The sequence below is a fragment of the Zootermopsis nevadensis genome, unplaced genomic scaffold, assembly GCF_977971745.1.
Source record: "Zootermopsis nevadensis isolate Lab colony 2312 unplaced genomic scaffold, Znev_1.0 Znev_ptg000008l, whole genome shotgun sequence".
Taxonomy (NCBI): Eukaryota; Metazoa; Arthropoda; class Insecta; order Blattodea; family Termopsidae; genus Zootermopsis; species Zootermopsis nevadensis.
In genome coordinates, this window is record NW_028259140.1 from 12,433,423 (window position 1) to 12,459,607 (window position 26,185).

Below are 26,185 nucleotides of genomic sequence, written 5' to 3' on the forward strand. Positions count from 1 at the left end.
AGTGTGCTATGTAGTGTAGCAGAACATAATAAAGTAGTTACCATGAAAAGAATTATGCTACTTATTATTTAGTGCTGGTTTTCCATCACTGCTACATCTACGGTTGGTTTTCACAGAGAATTCAAGAAATGTCGGTATCTCTGTAGTACTTAGTAACTGTCTATAATTTCTAAATGCATTATCAATATTTCTGGGATTAAGCCTGGAAGCCTCTGTTTCCTGCTCATCTATTAAGTGTGATAATTGCAGAGAGAGGGAACTTCCTTCCCACTATATATGCTCTAAGGATATATTTCCTTTGTCATGATCATATTTTATGTCCGTACCAACATCACAAGGTATATTTACCATTCTCTTATCCTTCATGCCTTTCTCTGTGTCCACAGCTATCAGTAGTTGATGTGAGAAAATTACTGTCAGTTCCCCAGCCAATGTACTCTGAGCCACAGCATTGACCCAGTCACAGGTTGACAAGCCCTGAAAATTAAATACCTCAGTGAAACTAATCTGTTTTATTCAAAACGTCAATGTACTGAAACAAAACTAACAGCAACTCTAACAAAAATTAATTCCCTTAATAGCATACCTGTATATATACACTGCGTACAACCCTCCACACTATTATCAGTTTAAAGGATAAGACCCGGCAAATTCATCTCTCCCTATTAAAATCTTCTTTGATGAAACCATACTTTTCTTGGCCTTTCAATTCTTATTTTCTTTGTGTACCACCATTCAACATTTTAGATATATTTTTCTAACATCTGTTCAAGAAATTACCACAATTTCGTAAGAGCTGAAGACTTGTGCTGGAGGGGAGGGGAAGCCTAACTCCCCTCCTTTGCAAGTGGACATGGACTATAGATGTGGCCGCCATGGAATGTTCCAGTCGGTGCATTGCCCTCCTTACCAGAACCTTCCAGTAAGCGAATCTGCTAGATTCTTGATTTGGAATATTCTGTGACTAGGCCAGCAAATATAAAAGGCCACCTGCCTGAGTGCTAGTAGTTGATAGTTGATGGTGGAACAGAAGGAAGAGTGGAGTCTTGTGTGGTGCTGAGTGAACAGTGAGGATCGGCTGCGTGTTAGGAGCACTGGGTTCATGGACTGTGGCAGTTGAGGAGCCAGCATGTTTCGAGAGGGGTGCTATGGGCCGAGGGTTGTGTGTGCATGTGCAGAGAGCGCCAAGCTTGGGGACCAGAACGACCCGAAGGACAGTGTGTGTGATCTGAATAGTGTGTGTGTCAAGTGTAGAGACAGAGACCGAGAAACTGTACCTGGAGAGTTGCCTGTATGTGTAGACTCTGTAAACTGACTTATTACAAACAAATCAGGGTTGACATAGTGCCCATAACAATAGTCGATAGGCGTCAACGTTACAATATCTTCATTCTCAGAATATAATTCCTGTTAGTGATCTATGAAAATGCATTCATGGAGCTTTTATACTATATATTCCTTCACTACCAAAACTTCTCATTCATAACAAAAACAGATGTTTCTATTGTAGTTATATCTTAAGTTTCTTTTTTTATTTATATGCAGGGCTGAATCCCTAGGATTGGTAAAGAATTTTTATTGTAGCCTCTGCATCCAAACTAACTTTCAGGAACACCCAATCCCCTACTAAACACATACTAGGGGGGGGGGGGTCCTTTCCCTGGGAGTAAAGCATAGCTAGAGCATGATGCTGACCACTGACCCCCATCTCATGCCAAGGTCAAGAACAAGTAGGAGCTATACCTCCTCTCCCCACAAGCATCCCCATGGCATGGGAAGCCTGAGGGGAAGAGACAGCTGGGGAGACCTAGACGTAGATGGGAGGATAATCTCAGGCAGGATCTGTGGGAGATAGGAGTTGAAAGAGAAAGGATTTTGTTGGCCAGTGGAGGGTTTTGGTTAATTTGGTGATGAACCTTCAGGTTCTGTAGGCTATCTAGTTAGTTAGTTTTGGATTTTCCCAAACAATACCCGGTGCACACCTCTTGTCCCATCCATGCACGCCACATGCTCTGCCCATCTCATTCTTCTCGATCTAATCACCCTGACAATATTGGGCGAGGAATACAAATTTTTAATCTCACTATTATGCAGTTTTCTCCACACCCCATCATCTTCTCTCCTAGGCCCAAATATCCTCCCCAACACCTTATTCTCAAACAAATGCAATCTATGTTCCTCCCTCAGAGTGAGAGATCACGTTTCACACCCATACAAAAGAACAGGCAAAATTATTGTTTTGTATATTTTAATCTTCAGGTTCTTAAAAATCATATGGGAAGACAAAATATTTTAACTGGGAAGTAGCAAGTATTTCCAGAGTTTAGTCTCCTCTTAACTTCCTCATGAATGTCATTTTGATTTGTTATTGTTGTTCCCAAATATTTGAACTCTGTCACAACTTCAATGGATTTATTAGCTACCCTAAAATGATTTTGCCCGCCTGTCTGCTGTCGGGATACCAATATGTACTTAGTTTCCCCACTGGTGTAATTTTATCCCATTCAGAATTAATAACACTTACCCAAGCCACTGAGTTCTGAGCCAATAGCGGGTAACTGGTAAATCCAAAATTCCTTACTGGATTCAAAGTTCCATTTGCATGTCCCAAGCTGAAATGAACCAGAGTCATTATAAAAACTGCGAGAGAAATTACAAAATTATTATGTGAACAATGTCCAACATTATAAGTTTCTCTGAAATATGATATTTCAAGAAGTGGTTGTGTCCATAATCAAGCAGCAGGAGAGGAAGTACCATTCTCAGATCTGAGTAGGAAACTTCCTAACCTGCTACCTGATGACGGAGACGGCTCGGTTTTGAAATGCTGGACATGAAAAAGACAATGATGAGCATGTCAAAAAAAATAATAATTGTTTACTTCAACATACCACCACAAAAATTCTGATTAACATACATCAAGTTCTTTATGCCCCAATAACATTTACTTTATTCTTCTTCAGTGTAAAGTGAAACCATATCATGCGTGTTGTTCCTACATGATGCATGGTCCTGGCCAGAGTCCCTTCTCACATGCCAGGTATTCAAAAGAACTGGCACTGGAACCATAGAAAATTATACATCAGAAATGTGTACTGCATAACAAAGGTTCCACCACAGCCTGGTTACAAGGTTTTTCTTTGCATATAAAACAGCACAGAATGTCTTAAGGGAAATTTAGTTCTGTCAATCCATCATACTATATGTGATATTTTTGTAACATTCAGACATTTTCAATCTTACAATGAAAAATATAATTAAAACAGAAACCTAATTCACCAGTCAAGTGGGTATGACATGTTGACATGTAATGCACAATTTTTATCATAGTGGGTGTGATGGATATGCACACAACGTAGTATTTAAAAATTCATAATGCCAGATATGATAATTTTTGGGAATACAAAAATAATGTGTATGTGTATTAGACCTCCCAATTAGTTCTGCATGAAACTGTCCTGAGTTTGAGTCTCTACCAGTCAAAATTATGGCCATGCCTGCAAAGAATGAATAAGATTGATGAAGTATTATTTGAACTACTGCAAGATGATGGATGTAGTAAGTTTTATGAGAGTGAATGTAGTGATTATAGTAACATGAATGTGAACATTTCATCATGCAGTGAACAGAGCATTAGTTCTTATGACAAAGATAATGTCAGAATGGTGCCAACATTCTTTTTGTTACAAGGACTTTACCAGAATGCAGACATTAAGACCTATTACTCAGGGTAAAAATTCCAGAAACACTTTTGGAGTTATTTAATGAGAAAAGGTTTTACCTTCTGCTTAAATTTCTTTATTTTGTTGGTAATGATGGCTACAAGAGTCACCTGTGGTTGTGAAAAATCTTATAGAAACTGAAGCTGTACTAGATCACCCAAATGTCAAGCTTAGGAATGCATACACCACAGAGTGTGATGTATCAGAGGATAAGCTTTGGATCACACGGTGTCTTGAAACAGTCCTTTCAAGGACTGGTATACAAATTTATGTTTTGTGTAACTGGGACACTTTACAAAACACAAACCATTCCAAAAATGTGTTTCTGAAAAAAAATTTGTATGTATGCAATCAGATTCAAACACAGAACACTTAGTACAGTAATCAAATGATATCTGTGGGCAACAACTGTTAAAATGAGAGATCAAACGAAAGACAGAGAGCACGCACCAAATTCTGATATTATTCATCAGAACAGTACTGGTTTGTGTGGAACCATTGTTCATGTGAACTAGGCAGAGTCATCAGAATACTACTGGTTCTTGTTACAAACAACAGGGCCCATGTTCATTAAGCTAATAACCTTTTTTAAAAACAGTGCACATCTCTTCCTCCACTTGCTCAAGTGATGATTTAGTTCACATGTGCAGATATTTTCTGTAGTGTTCACACAGCATGTATTAAAACAAGAGACAGAGACCAAAACAGACAGTTGGAGCATTCACCAAACTTCCACTGATATTCATCAGAATAAAATTATTAATGTATTCTAGCGATGATATAGTTATATACAGCAGATTATTTCATCTGCCTGCTCTAATCAACTACTGATTAAGGTAAGTTTGTTTAAAAGTTTTCATTCTTGCACCCTTCCAACATGTTTTCATTAAAGTGCAACACCTCATTCAACTACCTGAAATCCATGATGATGTGCCCTTCCAAACAAAGTCATTTAACCTCTCATGATTTCATAGTTTCTTTCATTCATTCTTCAATGAAACAAATGTTTATATTGTGTATATTTATTATTATTTAACTATTTTATTGTTTCTCCATGCCAAAAACAATAATGCAACATTTCCTAATCAATCTTAATATAAACCAATTATCTCACCATTAAAAATCTTCCAATTTTAAGCCATACCATAGTATTAGCAAATGCAGCTACGGAGGAAAAAATGTGGCTAACATTCTTGCATGTTTCACATACCATAAGTATTAGGTCAAGAAGTTACTGAGAAATCTTATAAATGTGATTTTAGAGTAAGTCATGCTTTTGTTAAGTTTGTATCATATTTCATCCTTCTCTTGATTCAGACTACGAAATCCATAAACTTCTCCACCAAAGTGTATTGGACACTTACGAGTAGCTGTCGTCAAATGAGTTCACAGCAGACACCCAATGAGTGAGCCACACACCATCAGTAACAGACCCTCTTTTTTTCACAGTGATGGGTGCACTGGTGTCCTCCAGGTCCCAATATTTGGTGGAGCGATCGAACGAGCCTGTCATCAGGTAGCGGCCATCATCCTGAGGGATCAGTGCTATGGCTGCACATGACAAACACAAAGTGTTGGCTAGACAGTTTTCATTTAGCAGCACAGCATATGACACCATACGACAGCATCAACTACACTGCCTTAAACAATATTCCAACATTTTTAGTGAAACTGCATTCAATCTTGTAATAATCATAGTACAAAACACTGTATTTATCCAAATACCATGAACACATCTTTTTAAATCTCTGCATAAAAACAGGATTTTTATAGTAAAAAGTACTATGTGTTGGAACACATAAGACAGTAACTGACACTGCATCATTTATGAGGGTTATATCTCAAAGTAGGCAAAGCAAGAAATGTGACTTCCAAAATTTCCCCATAAACTGCTGTATCTGGAAATAAACAAAATGCAGCAGTAAGTTCTTCAACATGGTCTGTACCTACTGTAAGGGTAAGCTTTCTCTATTTTTGTAGCAGGAAGGATTGTCAACCACTGCAAGTCAACGCAAGACATTTCTTGCTAAATATAACAATCTCGGCAACACAATTTTTTCATTTTCAACAAGTTTTCAGAGCTGTTAGGGTCAACAGTAATTAGAGGTGCTGGAAATGAATGAAACAAACAGACTATGACATTTTAAAGTCTGTTTGAAAATTAAGATTATAAGAGGTAAAAACAAGCAGGGAGTAGTGTTACAGTGGAACAGAAACAAATTCAAGAACCATGTGAATGGACCAAGTATGCCTGGATCAGAATAGCAACTGGTCTTGTTAAAAGTTCTAACAAATGGGGGATTCCACACAGTTTTATAGCTGTGAGAATAGTTCAGTTTGGGACACTGAAAATGACAGAATCAATTTAGACAGTACTGACAGCAGGAGTAGAGCATACAATTCATTTACGTACTCCTTCATATCTCTCTTTAATTATTCAAGCTACTTCAGTGTTACTCAAGAGTGCAAATGGTTGGGTAGATTTCTAATGTAGGACTAGCAACATTAATATATATTTTAGCATCTTTTGACCTTAGTATTAATGTCATTCAAAAATTTTATTTTTTAAAAATGCTATAAAAATTGGGATGTACAACTTATTCAGGGGTGTGTGGTATTTGGATAAATAAAGAACATTTTAAAATAAAACTACAAGTTCATACCCCGAAAAATTTGCAACATGTTTAGAATAATTTATCATCATTCCCAGCATCTGACCTGACTGGGCTGTTATCAGCATTATAAAACTGAATCTTCTGATCTGTTCGAGGGATCTTCTTAATTATCTCCTTCCTATATGTTAATATGTTATAAATTTTTAAGACCATATCAGTGCTTGAAATAATTACTTATAGCTCTGAAAGTATCAAACTTTATGAACATCGAAGTATATGAATAGGTAACAGCAGTGCTTTCACCCTACTAAACTTAACTGACTTTGAATAGAAATTACACAAATTCTCAGGTCTCTGACAGTCATCATACCTGAAACCACCCCAATATGTGCCTGGAAGGAGTGGTATGGATACATGGTGCATGATTTGCCTGTTCTCTTGATCAGCAGTGGTGATTCAGTTGACATGTCCCACACAGCCACCATACCATTTGTGAAACTTCCAGCAATTATCCTGTGGATGATTCACACAGCATTTAAAAGAGGTGGGAAGAGAGAGAGAAACACATGAAAAGCATATTGCATAAAACTTCTGATACTTTTATATTTGTCTAATACCACACTATAATGAGCAAAATCATCAGCATCATTAGTTTCTTTTGTTACATGAATGTTGCATACAGTGATGACTCTATCTGAAATCTTCATCGCAATGAGCTATTCCTAACTACCTGCAACTTTTCTGTCTGCATTTGCACTTTTCCTTGCAAAACAATTTATAATAGACAGTCTGTAATGGTACCACTAACCCACCCTCTGTGCCTCTCCTTGGTCCAAAAGAAAGTGTGCATTCCAGAATCTAAGTGTGAGTACTGAAGATTCCAGGAGCATCTGCTGTGATGTAAAAACCAATTGTCATCTCTCCACACCCCCCACACAAGCAGTACAGTTTTTATTGAATGGTTCACATGTTCATACCACTCTTTGACATAATGCAAATAACTTAACTGAAACAATGTTAATATGAACAATACAAATATACTAATTTATATGACATAATTACAACAGTGAACTGTTATGTGGGGGTAGTTCCAGAATGTGGTGTATGCTCTTTCATAATGCGTGTGTTTAACTGACCTAACCTAGCTGAACCAGAAATGACCAGTGTCAGAACATAAAAAGCTGGTGATTCAAGCCCCATCACTCATGGCACTGTATGATATTCTGTATCATATTTTGAACACTGCTGCTGAAGGCAATGTCCAAACTTACAGTGATTTACATCAAAATTGTGATACACTATTCCAATGAATGTTATAAGCCTATTAAGTGTAAGTGAAAGGTAAAAGTGATGGCTGTTCTACCTGTGACCCTTGCCCTTATACCAGGACAAACGAGTGCACTGCCATTCAGAGTCTGCCAGAAGACATGTCTGCCTATCATCCAGCACCAGTGTTCGAACCGGCTCCACCTTGAATATCGGAGGACTGAAACACAGATGTTCCTGCTTCAATGGTAAATATTTATGTATTTATGTTTTTTAGTGAACATTATTTGGCAAATATAATTTAATAATGTCTATTTACTTCATATATAAAAATTTTATATGGAATGGAAGTCAAAACCATATATGATCTAAAAACTTTGACATTATGCAGAAGATATCTCACCTGTCAGAGATCTTGTCCTGCACCTCAGATGGAAAGCATACAGAAAATATTCGCACCGAGCCATCAGAACATGCAGCTCCCAACAGACCAAGTCGCCTCAGCCTGTGATTAGGCACCTTCATATCTGGAGTATCATAACAGCCAGAGGGGCACCACTCCATGCACCACACTGCACCACAATTATGAGCAATTCCCAGGGCAAGTTTTGGAGTGGTGCAAGGTCTTCAAACAAAATACATGAGAATGAAAATAATTTATTTTACAGTTGTCTCAAACAATATTGCACAACTAAACTAGCTGAGCAAGAGATGAGCACTCTTGAACCAAATCTAGAGATTTCTTTTGTGATAATATAAATTCCAAATTGAATTATATTTGACTCACTGCTGGTTGTCTAGATGTCCGAAGTCCCAGATTTGGATGAGCCCATTATGTGAGTATCTCTGACCACTGATGTATGTATCCTCCATTCCATTGTGACAACTCACAGCGAGGTACTGGTTTATGTGTGCAGTGCGATAAATAGCTTTGTGTAGAGGAATTGGACACCAAGCAGTAGCCCATACTGGTCCACCAGCAAAAAAAATTGGTGTCCCTACAACAGACACTCATTTTTTCAGTTGTTCTTGCCACAGCAGTCATTTTTAACTCCACCAAGACATCTGTTCCCACATATATTCTTTTATGCGGTGCTCAGTGCACCCACAAACTGTCACCTTGGTACTTATTAAAGACAGTTAAATCCAGTAACAATAACACCTGTAACATGTGTACTGTATGCCACCAGCTGAATTTTAAGTTCTGAATTAAACAATTAACCATATGCTACTGAAACACACAGCCAGCTAGGTCACGAGTAAGCCTTGATACACGGCAGGTTAAGGATAATTTAAATACCTGTATTACGAAGGATAATCAATAAAAAATGTACTGACTTTTTCAAAAACAGTAATGACAAAAGAAGGATTTTAATTCTTAATGTAAAGTACAATTAGGTTTAACACTGGGCATGAAATGGTTTTAGAATTCCAGTGCAATTTTATTGCTTTATGTTGTATTGGAACTGACGGTGTGATGTGTAGAACAGAAAATGAGTGATCACTTGCATTCACATGAAAAAAATTCTGATACTTCTCTTAGCAACAGGGAACTGCTATGTGGGCAGTAGGCAGCCAAGGTTAGCATGATGTGAAAATATTTTGACCTTTTCTCTAAAAGAGGAATGTAGTGCGCTGACCATGTGGGTGAGGCTGCTGTATATCCTAATAAGCTATGGTAGGTGTGAGCAAGGAAACATCCAGTAACACTGTCTGGGATGACTGTTCTAAGTTTTGTTTTGTTTTACATAACACTGCATGAAATTCAAAATACCATTCGCTGCTAGAAATAAAAGGGTGAGCAAGTGATCAGTCATTTTCTCTTACAGTATTGATATCTTATTATGTTTAATTTTTTATATCTTCATGTAATAAATCAGACATGAGCAGTGACTTTAAACAAGAAACAATCACTCAGAAGCAGCCATAGAGTGTTACTCTGATCCCAACTCAAGCAGTGCACACTTATTTCCCATAATTAGCTGCATGTAAAGACACTGAATAATGAAGTTAGAAAACTAGCCAACAGATCCATTTCAGGTTCCTCCATATTATCTAGACCACCACAAACAAATTACTCCAATTTCTGAAATAATTCACGCCACTGTTACACAAGGAGGCTGAGACAACAAATGAGACAGAACATGACCCTTGTCCTCTAGTATGGTCACATGAGTAGTAATGGCAGGTTAGCTTAAGCTGGCTCAGGTGCAGGCAAGAAGCAGTCACATGGCCATTGCTGCAATGGATAGCAGTTCTTCCCAGCAACAAACAGATGTTACAGAAATTTTTTATGGTTTTTCATGGTGATCCGCTAATACAGCGCTTTTCAATTGCGTGCATATGCCCCACGCGCTTACCAGCTGAGTCAGAGAAGTGCGTCCAGCACCATTTTCTCGTCGCCGATTCAGTCTGTTTACAGCTACTACTGATATTCATTTTACTTTCATATCGTTTTTTTAGGCCTAGCGCTATTGTGCACTTACTATATGATAGTGTAAACATCTTATTAGGCTTTGATATGCATTTGCAATTGAAAAAAGGCAAAGATACGCTTTTCGGCGGGGGTCTGGTCCCTAACCTGCCGTATATGCGGTGCCCTACTATATAATGAAATTTTTGTTGTTATTAATATCACTTGTCGTCCCAAAATAATTCATTTCATAAGATTTTACCGCACATTTCGCAAATCACTATTCCCAAATATTTGAAGTCTGCCACAATTTTGAAAGATTTGCTATCGTGTGAAGATCTTGCTCCTTGTTTTGGTGAGCAGACATGAACTAAACTTATTACTTTGCATTTACTTCTACATTAATCTCCTTACCAGAATCTGGGGGAGTTTCAATGTAATTTCCTAAATACTATACTAACTTTTAATTATTACATAATCTTCAAAGTGTATTTCCCTAGTAGCTGCTTTCCTGAAGGTCTTTGCACCAAAATTACATAATCATTTATCAATAATCATTTCTAAACTCCACTTTCAGTCCGCCACATCTACTTTAACACCAGGAGAAGAATAAAAGTCAAACTCCTTGTTTAATGATACCTTGATTCCGTTTAGTTTATCTCGCTTAGCACTGCAGAACTGTAAGATACTTCTACTTTCATTAATTTTATTTTCTAATACACTTTGCTACATGTCTGATGGTACACTTCGGTTCCTTACCATCAATGACTTCAGCTTCAAAAAGCGCGAGGCGATGCCACTGCTTCACTGCTTTCTGCGGCTGCACCAGAACCTTGTGCTTCATGGAGAGATGGGAGATCTGAACTGACTCCTTCGTGTGGGGCAGGTACTGCATAGCCTCTGCTGAAGTTAAAGCTACCCAGTCATCACGTGTGGAATGAATGTTAGGGTACAGTGACTGCATGTAGTTCTCCAACTGACTGAAAATAATTGTCACTGCATTAACTGGCATCTGCTACCTACAAGTTTTAAATACAATACCCATCAGCAAGGATATTTTAGGATTTCAAATGGCAGAACTCAGGGGGTTTCAATATCACTCATACTAAAGTAGATGTGTACGTAATACGTCACCATACATGTTTTATTAAGTACATCTGAAACTAAAGTAAGGAAAAGAGAGACAAGCAGCTTGCTAATGGATCCCAATGAAGAAAAATCTGTTATTTTAAAACCAATAAAACAGATCAAGAATATATCTCACAAAAAATTAAGATTGGGCTTCTTATAACATAATATACGTACTATGAAAGTGGAATATTTCATATTCACAGAAACAGAAACATCTTAGTTGGAAAATCCTTATTGTTTATATAGATCATGAAGCTGTACACAGAACAAGAATGATAGTAATCATTGACAAAATGCAGATACAAGGGGGAAAAACCAGGGCAGATACTTTTACTTGTATAAAAATAATCAAGTAGTCTGGACATGTAATAAAAATGAAAAAAAATACCCTGCTTTAATTTCAAGCAAATTTATCAAAGACACAGAAATATACTAAAACGTAGTGCTGCAAAGGCAAATAAGTGAGCAGAAGGACTGAGTAAACAAACACTGTAAATAATGGTAATAACAGGTGCAAAGCTGAAGAGGAATGAACATTTATACAATGATAAAGATGAATGGAAGGCATGTGATGATACAACCAACACAAGAAATATGTAAACATCAGTTCTATTACGTATACTTGTCTTCAAAACATGAGTTAAGATTATGGCTTTATGAATAGAGATGGGGCAAGAAGAAAAAGAAAATGATTACTTACAAACTCAATGTCCACTTCACTGCAGGCACATATGGTTTGTCACCAAACACAGGACCACTTAATTCCGTCGATAAGAATTTCATTTTGTTGGCAATTTCTGAAATGTAACAAAGTTACTATAAGTATCTATATAATTTTCTTTACTTTAAATTTTAAGCTTCTACAGGACAATCCTCCCACTAGTGGCCCAGGACTTTCAGCAATAAAAACATTTATGTACTACAAGTGATCAAATATAGGTACATATGTAGCATAACTCAGTCCTTGTGAAATGGCATCCAGTCACCCCTCACACTGCAGAGGACAGTTCCACCAATTCTTGGGATGTTTTGTGAGGAGAATGCACTAGCCAGTCTGTGTTTTGTTCTTGTGATGGAGAGATGTACTCAGTAAAAGAGTGTGCATTCCTTACTCAAAAACACTGGCACAGAGGGTACATAAAAACAAGTTTATGTTTATTTCACATAGGTAAACACCAAAAAAATATTGTAAACAGAAAGTGCTGAAATAATTAGACAGTGGGAAGCTAGATAAATAAAAGCGATTCAAACAATTTCTTTGGTATTAATCTTCGTCATGCCTTACAAAACTTTGAGAAATTTGGCTATTTTTTATCATCACTTTTGCAAAGGTGCCAGGCTAACAAATACTGCACTGCTTTTGTAGCAGATTTGCACAATCAATTCCCTGTAGTGTCTTACATTGGTTAAAAACATGGTATGATACTTTAACTCACTCATCTTCCCATGCATTTTATATTTTTGGGCAGCAGATGAAGATGACCTTGACTTCTTTCTCCGAGATTTCTTATCATCCTCTAGTCCCAGTTCATCTTCCCCAGATGAATCTAAGTCAGAGCTGTCAGAACACTCTGGAGAGCTTCCGTGTGCTGATGTCACATGGTTCATCATTTCCGGCTCAGTTTCACAGTGGAAGCTGCACGCTCGACACGCATAACCCTGGGAAGCAAATTCAAATGGGGGGGGGGGATACTCAAAACATCAGACAATCACAACAAACTATTTTCTGTAAAGTAATGTGGTTTTATAAGCTATCCCACATATTGCATAAATTTCTATAGTTGCACTATATAATATTTATGCCTTTGATTTATATACATTTTATTTTCCGCCTTGTTACATGCCAATGTTGGCATTTCAGGGAGAGGCGATATAGCTACTACTCATTCTCAACCTTGCCACTAGAAGGGGGTTAGTGGTCAGCATCACGCCCTGGCCATGCTTTATCCCCAGGAAAGGACCCTGGTATCCATTGGACAGGAGGCTGGGTGGGCCCCAAAGACGGTCTGGACATAGAGGCTAAAAGAAAATCCTCTGCCTTTATTGGGGATCAAACCCTAATCATTCAGCCCATAGCCCATCACTATATTCACTGAGCCACCTGACTCATGATTTATATAATTAATCTGTAAAAGTAATAAATTAAAATCTTGCATTTTGTCTCCTTAAGATCACACTTTCAGAGTCATCTTGATTCTTATCTGCTGGTCTTGAAAAAATGAAATTTCGAACAGAGTAGCCACAGTTGCCTGAGGATGACCACCATTAAATAAAAGAAAAAGAGAGACAAAAAGACGAAGACAGAATGTGTACTAACTTCCATCAGCGTGGTTGATAAAGGCCACACTGTTAACTTGTTTCAGGCAGAGGATAATATTTCCTACTCAATGCAGCCAATTTTCAACCACTCACTTAAGTAATTATATAATGCACCCACACAGCTTTCATGCATAACATTGACATGATATCTGTGTACATGGCCATTAAAATCATGGAGAGAAGGAGGAAGAGACTAATAGAAGTAGTACTAGTAAGTAGGTAGATTATTTCATACAGCCAATCCAATTGGAAACTGGTAAGTCTAAGCTTTTAAAATGTTTTCATCCCTGTGTCCAAAATGTACCAGTTACTGTTCAAGGGAAACAATTCACACTAGTGAAGACAACCATCTTCAGACTCACCATCGTAAAAACCTCAAATCCTACAATTCACACTAGTGTCAAATCAGTGACAATGATGTGACCTTCCAAATAAAGTTGTTTTACCTCTCTTTATTTCAGCAGTTACAGTCATCATTCTGTGAAACAAATGCTCATGTATTACTAACAATTTGCATCATTTTGCACCTCAAAAATCATAATGCAACAGTTACTAATCAACTGTGATACAGACCAATTATCTCACCACACAAAAAAATATTCTGAATATTATGTCCCACACTAAGTTTAGATGATGCAAATTTGAAATATTAATGTGACTTACATTTGCATAATATATGAGCATCATAAAGAATTAAGACAAAGAAGTACAAGAAATATTTCAGAGATACTGTCAGTGAAGTACTAAACACAGGTTGCATCTCATAAGAATCAACCAATTTACTGCTAGGAACTAATGAAATCCAGATAATTAATAGCCACAAAATTCTAAATGCCAGAAGTTATCTTGGATTAATATATCCTTAGTAAGGTTTTTGACCCAAGTTAATTGGTGATAATAAGGGAAATGGTTAAAAGTAATCTTATGGAAATAGGCTGTGAAATGGATTCATATGGCTTAGTATAGCATACACAGGCAGGATATGGTGTCGAGCCAACTGTATGCATAACAAATGAACCTTTCACAATTGGCTGAGGTAGATCCAGCAACATGAAACATTTTACATGACTGGGAAATGAAGGAGAAAAGTGGGGAAATGCTAAGGAACCAACTTTTCTTGGACCTGAGAACTTCAGCATGAGAGATCAACATCTTACATCTACACCTTGTGATATTTACCTTTTTTGGAGCCATTGGACAATTCAAATCGTGTTCCAACATCTCTTCAAATGTTATTGATTCAACACTGCAGCCAACATGACGACAGGAAACTTTACCGAACATTGTTATTGAGCGTTTCCATGAACCACGAGTAAAATTGGTGACATTATGTGAATCGACTTTTAAGTACAACCCATCCTGCAAAAACAACAAAACTTAAGAGAGTCCAGTGAATGAACAAGTTCAACATGAACAGTTTCCTGTTCAGTATTGAAAATGGTTGCCTGTTTGACTCAAACTACATGTAATGATACTATATCAAATGAAGAGTTTACATACTTTCAGATGGGATGTACGACATCATGAAAGATGCAGGAAAAGAGTTGTAAAGATATGGTTAAGGTTGTCTGATGGGACTTGCTGTTGTTGTTGTAGTTGTAGTAGTAGTACGACATGATCAGGTCTGTACTCAGTTACATTTTAACATATGCAGGAAAGTAGGGACAAAGCTAGGGAAGACACATTAGTATAACTGACAGAAATGTAATTATGAAGGAAGCAGAGAATATCTTGAAATACAAGGACCATCTCACTGAAATACAGTGAATATGGAAAGTGAAGGCAAAAGTAATTCCAATAATTATAGAAGCAACTGGAACTGCGACGCATCGTGACAACCGCCCTCAAAGTTCGGCAGTTTTTGGCCTCAAACACCATGGCCGTCATCCTGCACCCTCCTTATTTGCCGTGTGACTTCTTCCTCTTCCCAAAGACGAAAATTCAGCTAAAGGGAAGGAGATTTGAGATGATAGAAGAGATTCAGGCAGAATCGCAGATGGTGCTTGACAGGCTGACAAAGAAAGATTTCCAGGGATGCTTCCAGGCTTGGCAGCGGCGCTGGGATCGTTGTGTTCACTCCCAGGGGAACTACTTCGAGGGTGATGGATGAATTTAATACCTGAGATAAGTGTACGGGTTTTTATAGGCGCAGTCTTGAAACTTTCCGATCGCACCTCATATGCTGCAGCATGTAAACGTCAACTGATACAACAGTAGCTGCAATTCTGTCCTTCAAATAACTCAAACCAGTCACCAGAGTTAGGTACAGTCTTTACATATTCCCCCCCCCCCCCACCATAGAAAAATAAATATCACAGGGTGTGATATCCAGTGATTGGGCCGGGCAAGAGATGGGACCATCACAGTCAATCCATCGGTATGAGAAAAGCTGATTAAGAGATGCACACACAATCAAGCTCCAGTGTGGTGGTTTGTAGTCTTGTTGGAAGAATGAGGCAGGCTACAGTGCCTGTAACTGTGGGTAGACAAAGTTGCCTAGCACATTCAGGTAACTGCTGGATGTCACAGTCACAATGGCAAAGAAAAAGGGTCCAATAAAACAATTGTGCAACACGCCACAACATAAAATAACTTTGCGGATGTCTCTAATGTGCTCCACTGTAGCATGAGGGTGTTCTGATCTCCAGATGCATACATTCTGTTTGTTTACCCTACCTGAAATGTGGAATGTAGCCTTGTCAGAGAACATGATTTCCCTCAGGAATTTGTTGTCTACATCCAGTTTTTCAAGCACGGTCACAGCAAATTCATGATCAGTTACCCTATCATCTGGCATAATGCCTGCACCACTTGCAACTTGTACGCAAATAGACACAAAAATTATAAAAACATCCTACTGGATGAGTTACAACAACACTGTAAATAATAATTGCAGTTGTCAACACTAAACCAATCAAAATAACATTCTGGTGTATTGTAACTACGGAGAAGTTATAATATATTACTTACTGAATGTTTTGTTGGCTTCTCAGTGCCTTCTACTACTTCTTCTTCTCCGATAAACTCCTGCATAAGTGACACTGCTCTGCAAAGTACACATCTTAAATAAGGACTATGGTTCACTGCAGGAACAAGAACTCTTGGATACTTAGATGTCCACTCTCCACATTTACCATGATGCCAACATAGAGTGCAACTCTGATTTCATGAAAATGTATACAATTTAGAAAAATGTTACTTCTAATTTTTACTTGTAACCTAAAAAAATGTATGTGAAAAATGTTATCAAAAATATTCCCAGCTAGTTAAAAAACATTCATTATTATGAAGGTGCTACAAAAAGCCATGATTTTACATAGCACTTTTTGTGTATGTGTCATTAACAAATGAATAGTGCTGATGGTTTTCTTGTTATAATTAAATTCTCATTGTAAGCCATACTAATTCTATTGCAGTTACACTGTATGCTATACATCAGTCAAACATCTTTGTGTGTTATTTCAATTACAATAGGTTTACAATAACTTAAAACGTAGCCCTAAGTGAGAGACATTTTCATGTTTGCAATTTCTAACATAAATACATATGCATATATAACTGTTTGGTATAAAGTCCACAGGTGTGAATTATGATCAACCCTCACAATATATTTTACATGTCAAAGTACAATGGATCATAAAGTTTCACATTCAAAGGAAACAGTAAATACAGAGCCTGAATATTTACCATGCAGTTTTATATTTGACATAAAAATATGGAGAACATAATTTGCAAATTCCAGAGGTTTAATGCATTACAAAATTTAGAGCTCTACATTAACCATCTCCCCTTTAGAGGTTTGCATGGCTGCCACTTATGCAAATTACTGAATTAGAACAAACAAATGTGACATTCAATACAGAAGGGAATGTACACTACATTCCAAAAACATCATCCTTGGCCTAATGAACATAAGCAATAGCCAAAGTTGATGTATGCTCTGTATCTCCATTTTGGTCTGTTTTTCTCTCTCATTTAAACAGTCGCCACAAATATTTGGTAACTACTCTACTCGAAACTGTACTTTCATGAGACCACGTGGCAATGTGTGACAGTATGTGCAGCACAATTAGTTGCCACAAAAACACTTAACCCCAAAGACTTGAACTTACAAAAAAAATTAAATCTGACTCATGATGAAGGGAAAATGTTACTTCAAATTTATGAGCAACTTGTAAATAAAATTTTATTTGTTTTTATTTTCTTTACAGCAGTCAGGTGCAGTTTATATAAGCACATGGCTTATGTTCATAAACATAAGGTATTATGTATGGTGATATCATTTTTGTTTTTGCCCATTTAGTCTAAAACACAAAAAAATATGGTGATCAAATGAAACACAGATCTGTCAACAAGTAAAAGGAATGAAAATCTTGGTGGTGGATCTTTGGCTTTGTTTTCGAAATCATTTTTTACACTTTCTAGAAAGCTTCCTCACCAGAAATATGAATGTATTCTTGCTACTCACACCTGAATAATACACCCAACCCATCATAAAATTTTCAACTACCCTAACAATTCTTCTGTGGTTATGACTTAAAAATAAGTGGCAATCAACCTTTACTGGGCCTGATTTTATCATATCTACACATTAAACAATGCAAAGTATTTTCCAAGGAGACTGTGAGACTCACTTTGTGGCAGCAGCCCTCTTCATTTTGCACTGCACTTCCATTTCCTCCAGTGTCATGACCTCTGCCTTCGGGTTCTTGTGGACAGTTGACATGTGAACTTTTAGACTTACAGGCAGCATTATCCTTTTACAAATCGTGCACTCCACCCTCAACATTAGGCGTTCCTACAGGGCAGGGAAAAAGGATGATTATCTCTCTGCCATTTTCATTTCAAACTTCAAACCTTCTGTGATATGACAGATACTTATGTGTTAAGCAACACTTGTTACTTAATGTCAAGAGATTTATTTATTTACTGACTGTAGTAAATCAAGCAGCTGATAACATGACTGACTGCACATTTCTGTTAGTCTTTATTTCATGTTTACATGATTATACACAAATAAATTTCCATTACATTTAATTTATATTTCATTCAAAATTTAGTTCCTTCATTTAATTATGAACATAGGAATTAGAAGCTACTAATGTTTTTCTAGATATGAAAAACGTAATGTTATGTATAAAGTGAAGCTTTTGTGGTGACTGAAGTTGATGAAAGACTCTCAGGCTACAAGCAGCGTCAGGTGCCTGAAAGATGAACAAACCAAATCTTCTGCCAACGTTTCAAGAACAATCTCTGTCCTCATCTTCAACGTTGCTGGGTAACAGACCATTCCTTTGTTGTGCACTAGTTGATGGGACCATCAAAGTCATAAATTATGAATAATAAATTTGAATCATCCTGGTTTCACTGCAGAAATAACTTACTACATATTACAGTTACTCACCATGTGAGCAATATAATGAGCTAGTATAAAATCATACAGCTGAAGTGACAGTTGTGAGCAACAGATGGAAACAGACCCTGTACACCCTCAAACCATCCTACTGCTGAGTACAACTGTAGTAATTAAGCTGTCTTTCAGTTTAAGATCTACTACTTTCCACAATTTCAATACAGATATAAAATGAAAATGTGAAATATTTCTACCTGTCTAAATCAACTAAAATTCAAGTTAACAAAATTGTATCTTCCAAGAAGGTAAATGCTATTGCCTTATTTAAAATTAGATCAGACTTCAAGTTATCTGATAACAATGGATTCAAGGTTTATTACATATTGAACATCTGACAGAAAATGTGTATGCAGCCATTCAGTGCCTGTATGAAAGATCTACTATCTTGTTTTCTATAGTTGTATTATACTGACATTCAAAGACTGACTACAGGAGAGATAGAAAGATGTTCTGTGACTGGAAAAGAGGTACAGCATAAGAGCTCTCACCTGGACAGACTTCTGGCAGCACTGCAGGTGACTGATGAAGCCCACAACACTCCGCTTGCTGTCCCCACAAGTCTCACAGGTTAGCCACTTTCTGGTGAGGAGGATCTTTTTCAGGATCCCCATCAACAATTTTTCATCATTAAAATCCTGTAAACAACGGGTTTGAGGTAAGGTCCATAATTTCTGCCATCATCCTACTTTTGAGAGCAGCAGAATCTACCTCATGCAGTGCCACCCTACTTGGTGGGCTCAAGATGGAGACCAGAAAGAATGATCATTATCTTAATGAAAGTATCCACTGCAATAAACTCACACTATAAAATGCTTCTCAACCAAGTGTCCGCAAATCTTATTTAGTGATGATTATAGACTGTACCACAAAGATGTATATTCACAAGGTTAATATTCCATGTTATAATGTGTATACAGTGAAACCTCTATCCATCGTTCCCGGAACTATCGTTTTCCCGGATGCATCGTCCGTTTTGTTCGGTCCCGGATACATCCCATATAAAATAATGTTACATTTTCCCGCTTCTATCGTTCCTCGAACTATCGTTTTATCGCATCGATCGTTCAAAAATCTTAGTCCCGGCCCACAATTTTCCCGCAATGATCGTTTCTGAGAAATTAAAATGCTGGGTTTTGAGATAAATTAATACCGAAAGACGCAGAATGTTTTTGGAATACACAGTAGCGGTAACCTGTTATGTCGCCCAACCAGCACAGATCCTTTTGGAATGAGGGGACAGTGGTGCAGGGGTGATAGTTGGAGTGAATGGCGGTGCTCATTGTCAGAAATTTTACGATTTTAATTAGGGTGCACTCATATTTCGTTCCAGCGATGCCAAATGGCATGTGCACTGTGAATTTCTTCACAAATGCTTTTATTACAAGTACAAAGGAAAGGCGAAAGTGCTGCTGTGGATGTGGAAATAACGGAGCTGTGGCTCGAGAGACTGCCAACACTGCTGGAGGGATATGAGCCGCGGGACATTTATAATGCGGATGAGACCGGACTTTTCTACAACGCCCTCCCGGATAGGACTCTGGCATTGAAAGGTGAATCTTGCCACGGGGGAATACGTGCAAAACACCGAATTACTGTTCTTCTGTGTGTTAACAGTGACGGTAGTGACAAACGGGTTCCGATTGTAGTTGGAAAATCACGAAAACCGCGTTGTTTCAAAAACATGAAAAAACTTCCGGTGAAATATCACGCCAACAAAAAGGCTTGGATGACAACAGACATCTTTACGGCGTTTTTAAGTTCTCTAGATGCCTCCATGGGCGCACAAGGCAGAAAGATTTTGCTGTTTGTTGATAATTGTGCCGCTCATCCGAAGGACACGACATTTCTACGAAATGTGAAAGTCGTGCAGTATCCAGCAAATTGCACGAGCATCTTGCAACCGCTTGATTTGGGCATCATAAAATCTTTCAAGCAGTTGTATAGAAAGCGCCTTGTGCAAACAGCTGTATGTGCAATGGATGCTGGGAAGGATGTCAACATGAAAATTGATGTGCTACAAGCAATTCATTTCACAGTGGCAGCTTGGCGGCATGTCTCCCAACCAACTGTTCTGAATTGTTTTCACAAAGGTGGCTACGGGTGTGAACTTCGCGCAGAAGCAGACTCTAACGTCAGTGTGGATGAGCATGATGGCTTTCACGAAGACTGGAATAGATTTGGCGCCGTGGTTAAATTTGGTGACTACGCGGCAGTAGACAGCGAGCTTGCTACATGCGGAGTCGACACGATTGATGAGTTGTGTGACGATCGCGAAAGGGGTGGGAGCGGTGAGGAAGACGACGAATGCGAGCCCGAAGCTGTGCCGAGTTTTGCCGAAGCACACGCTGCATTGGCAAAAGTGAAGTCGTTCTTTTATGCCCATAATATTAGCGAACGTGACGAGGAAAACATTTTGAACGTGGAAAGTACTCTGTTTGGTCTAAAACGTAAAGTTTCGACAAACCAGTTGTCCATTAAAGACTTTTTTGGTAAAAAGAAGTAACTTTGAAAGAGAAACATTGTTTTTTTTAAAATTTTTAATGCTTTCCCGCATCTATCGTTTTCCCGCATCTATCGTTTTTATTTCCCACCCCCGCCGAAAACGATGCATCGAGGTTTCACTGTATATCTTTTTGGTACACCTGTACATTACCATCACTGAAAAAATTACTAGCCTGCAACTAGCTACTCACTATGTTTAATTTACTTTTACCCTCCTTTAGCAGCAACTTATTAGGTAAACTGTTGTTGTTATTGTTCCTTGGCTCTACAACCAAGTTGTGGGTGTTTGCCGCCTCCTTTTTGGAGGTTCCCTATTATGCTTTTCAGCCAAATTTGCAGCCGAAGCGTGCACCAATCACATGTACTGTGCCTTGGTAGGAAGTAAAGGAGTGAGGTGGAGGGGTGAGAAGGCAAGGAAACAACATACAGTGGTGCAAGATATAGCATTGGTTTCCAGTGAATGGTTATAACACTACTCAAAGTACATGTAAGAACTGGTAACAATGCAGTGCGGCTGCCGATGCTTCTACCACGGGGTTTCTGAACAGACTGAGGTCTCCCTGCTTACCAACAGACCTTCTTTGCGCTGACTGGTCACTCAGAAAGAGCAGAACTCGACCAAGCCGCCAATTCCGCTGAAAAATACTATAGTCTTTAAAGTGTGCATTTGTGAATAGCAAGTGACCAGCTCACTGACTCTGCATAATTTCTACTCAATCCTGATTTTGTCTGCTAGAGCCATCAAGAAGACAATCAGAAGAGACTTGGGTGAGAAATGGCAGCTGAATTTTGCTTACAAAACATCTCATTCAATCTCGATAAATCTATGACATGGGACCGCGAGCTTTACTTCCCCTTTGAAGGAAGTTGTGCTACGGATTTTTATCATCCTTAAAAATTCATCGACCTTGGCTGGGCTTGAACCCGCAAACCTTGGGTCCAGTAGTGAGTATGCTAACCACTAGTCCACCAAGGACAAATATTAGGAAAATTCATCGCCCTGATGACGGAGGCAGTATGACCTCTGAAACGTTGGTTAACATCGACCAGACTACACAGCGCAACAACCCAGAAGACAGAAATCTTCATTAGGAAAATTAGTTTTTAATTTTTTTTTTACCTTAAAGGATATTTATACTTCTTGTACCCTACAGCAACAATTTTAATTGAAAAACGTTTAATGTGAATAAATGTGATATGAACTCAATTTTAATACCATATGAAGGCATTATTTACGCAATGAAAACAAGGTGGTCATATGTGCTCATAAGAAGATTTTCACACTTACTGCACAATGTAACAGACAGGTTACAGATACTTGGAATATCTAGTATTGTTTTATTAACACAGCAGACTCAGTAATGGGTCAATATACTGTGATCTTCCCCTTCACAAAGTTTCCATGTCTGCTATCAATAAAATAATAACAGCTTATAGTGACCACTAAAGTTCCAGGACCTTTGTCCTCCTACCAAATGAAATCTGCAGATTAGGACATCTATTATCAGCTTAAGTCGGGGCAGTGCTACCTTTAAAAATAAACCTGTGACTCCATAAGTGTTTGAAGGATGCAATGTAACTTACTATTGGATCACCTCCTTCTATCCAGGCAAGCCCACAGTGTTTCATTCTATTGTGTTGCTCAAATAACTTCTTCTGCATCTCTTCCTTGCACTTGGCACAGCTAACCTGCCCAGTAAAACAACAGAAAAAGTGAAGTCAACCATATTCAATAACACCTTATAACAACAGAACTTTGCAGAATGATCTGCTCTCAATTTGTAAAAGGTTCATAAGAATCTTTCAACACTTCATGGTCAAAGAAACATCAATGTACTGATTAATCTATACTGAGGAATAATTAACGAGTTATTTGATTATGCTGTAGAGGCCGAGCGAGAAGTGCTGGCACTTGCACAAAGGACTAATTTTGGTCGTATGAGATGGACCCATCAGAAGCATGCGCTAGAAGAGTGTCAGCTTCAGTTGGTTTGTAGCTCTAGCTGTGTTTAGATTTGTGCGTCACGGCAGCTTAGGCTGTGCGACCCCCATTACTACTGAACTCCCCTCTCTCGGCTTACACATCACGCATTTAGGTGCCACCACTACTCGCACGACTTATACAACTACAGATGTTATTTAGCATCAAATGAGTAAAGAAGTCGGTCATAAATTGTCACAGCCTGTTTCAAGATATTATTTTAGCATAACAGTCAAAAGGGAGAAGAATACAAATTGGGCAATGTAATTACTTTACTTATCTTGAACTTGGGTGCTTTGGAAAGCACGTAGGATCATATTATTCAACTCAAAAATTATTAACAAGCACGGAATATATCCTTTTCTTATTTTCACAACAAATATAATTTTTACTTGTTGCTGTAAACAGGTACTTGAATTTTGATATACAAAGTGAAAACTCAACATATTTTAAAAATAATATGCTTTTAGTCATGCAGTTCAACTGACTGCATGCTGCATTAGCATACCACAAAACTGTTAAGATCAGAATTAAAATATGTTGGCAGCTCCATAATATGGGAGTTCAAATCCCTATTCCTGTATGATAAAGGCTAAACAGATTTGTCTTTGCAGATGAACAAGTAATATTGTCAAATTCAGAGGAGATGACTTGTAGATACCAGGTCACAAACTGAATAAATTTATTCCTGCCATAGGTTTTCAAAGTTTAGCCTTGAAAGTAAAAAAACTCATACACTGAATGAAAATATAGTATGAAAAATTTAACAGAAAAGAATTACATTTTTGGCTATAACCAATAACAAATAAAATAGCGATAAAATATTATTTCCAATTACCTCGGATGCCCAATTACATATTTTTTTAAAGTTATGAGCCTTACCAAAACAATTCCAAACCACATAAGTTCAGAAGCACTTCAGAATAAAAATGTATAATAACACTTTAACACAGAAAAGAAAAATAGACATTAAACATGAAAGTCAATAACAAAAATTACATATGCTGAAATGAAATTCATTACAACAGCAAAATACACCTGAATGACATGTAAAAGAGACAGATATTTAATACAGGACGAGTCAAAAGTATGTCTGGAAAATTAAAGGGCATGTTCTGGGAACCAAAACAAAAGTTGATATGAACAAGAGGTCGGAAATGCTTCCTTACCTAGGTATTGTAACTGAATGGAGAACACATATTCCTGTTACAAAGTGTTTATTATGATGTATATAATTTGCAATTTTGCAAGAGGTGTTCAAAATTCAATCTCTCCACCTCCACACATGCCCAAACACTACAGTGGACTGATAAACATACTGGAACACACCAGGGCATGTTATCAGCAACTCACACACATGCTATAGCTCCTGCTATGTTTTAACTGGTGTTGCATACACTGGACCTGAACCCCTTGGACTTTTACCTGTGGCATCACTTGAAGTCTCTGGTGTATGCTATGCCACTTAACACAGCAGGAGCTATGGCAGCATGTGTGGGTTGCTAGCATAATCCATTTAACATCCTCATAAACTAATCTTCCAAGATTTTCATATGTACACTTCTGTGCAGTTGTTTTCCTAACATTCTGAATACACCCTCTAGTCCACATGCATGCTACATGTTCTGTTAATCCTATCTTCCTTGGCTCAATAAACCCAATAATAACAGGAAGAGGAAGAGTTACAAACTACATTCAACTATTCCATTATCATCATTACAAGCATCATACCTTAACAAGTTTGTCTTCATCAGAGCTCTGATCCAATTCTCTCTCGCTTTGTAAAACTTTGTGCGCAAAGTTGTTGCGGCCCCGACCCCTGGAGCCTCGACCCCTACAGCCCCGACCCCTGGAGCCTCGACCCCTACAGCCCCGACCCCTGGAGCCTCGACCCCTACAGCCCCGACCCCTGGAGCCTCGACCTCTACAGCCCCGACCCCTAGGTCTACCCCTTCTCCTTCCAGACTCAACAGATTGACCACACTGTAGCCCTTGTGTGTCCTTCACAATGCAGATGTCTATCTCCATGCTGTTCTGACACTCTGAACTTGCACTGGGTTCAGAATTTGCTTCAGCAACACTGTCATGTCCTCTCACAGACATATCACTTTTTCCTATTTTGGAGTCCTCAACCTCTTCTGCAACATCAATATCAACTTTGGACTGCACTTGAATGTCACAGATGTTTGTACTCCCAGCATCCTTCATATGTGATGACTGTACATTATTAGCTGGAACAGAAATAAGACATATGTCTGGAAATGCTGGAAGAGTTTTATCTCACAAAATGTTTAGCTATACAAATATCTGTTGATAATATATTCATTAAATTCAAATTATGTTTTACACATTCTGATCATTAGTTTTAGTGCAGTTTCTGAAATATAATGCAAACTTAAACTTGATAACATGGCTGAAACAAAGGAAAGCACATGTAAAGAACAATAAAATCAGATGCTGCAAGGAGGATCTGAAAGCCAATGCAATCATGAAGTTGCCTATCTGCATAGACAAGGTAAGTTCTCCGGAAAGTAGAGAAGTGAAAAGATTCTGAACTGAATAAGAACAATAATTTTCCAAACCTCGAAGACACCTGAAGTGTGACCCTGTTTTTAATAGCTTATATACCAACATTAAGCTGGACACAGTCTATTGCTTTATGAATATTTGTTATACACAACATTTCACGACTTGGTTGAAGATATTTTGCACATTAAATATACCTCAGATGACAATGACGAACATACTATAAACATAACGAATCTTCAACCACCATCACATATATTTTGAGAATCTTAATTACTGATGAAGTTGGCTGCCTTC

The 26,185-nt window shown here is 37.9% G+C and overlaps 1 protein-coding gene across 13 annotated transcripts in view; it reads right to left on the reverse strand.

The window, feature by feature from the left end:
* The window catches only part of LOC110829207 (uncharacterized), a 52,778-nt gene that overhangs the window by 3,702 nt on the left and 22,891 nt on the right, over positions 1–26,185 (reverse strand). For 12 of the 13 annotated variants that reach the window (XM_087344697.1, XM_022062712.2, XM_022062709.2 and 9 more), the window contains 16 exons: positions 25,094–25,593; positions 22,966–23,070; positions 19,368–19,514; positions 18,101–18,264; positions 16,437–16,512; positions 14,646–14,825; positions 12,584–12,806; positions 11,848–11,944; positions 10,776–10,996; positions 8,391–8,601; positions 8,007–8,228; positions 7,701–7,823; positions 6,708–6,850; positions 5,087–5,273; positions 2,525–2,612; positions 349–477 (listed from right to left, as the gene is read on the reverse strand). In XM_087344697.1, coding sequence (XP_087200823.1) covers positions 349–477; positions 2,525–2,612; positions 5,087–5,273; positions 6,708–6,850; positions 7,701–7,823; positions 8,007–8,228; positions 8,391–8,601; positions 10,776–10,996; positions 11,848–11,944; positions 12,584–12,806; positions 14,646–14,825; positions 16,437–16,512; positions 18,101–18,264; positions 19,368–19,514; positions 22,966–23,070; positions 25,094–25,593 — 2,816 coding nt within the window. Of the gene's footprint in view, positions 1–348; positions 478–2,524; positions 2,613–2,648; positions 3,060–5,086; positions 5,274–6,707; positions 6,851–7,700; positions 7,824–8,006; positions 8,229–8,390; positions 8,602–10,775; positions 10,997–11,847; positions 11,945–12,583; positions 12,807–14,645; positions 14,826–16,436; positions 16,513–18,100; positions 18,265–19,367; positions 19,515–22,965; positions 23,071–25,093; positions 25,594–26,185 lie in introns of those variants that run through there. The other variant, XM_087344699.1, reaches the window with a different exon arrangement.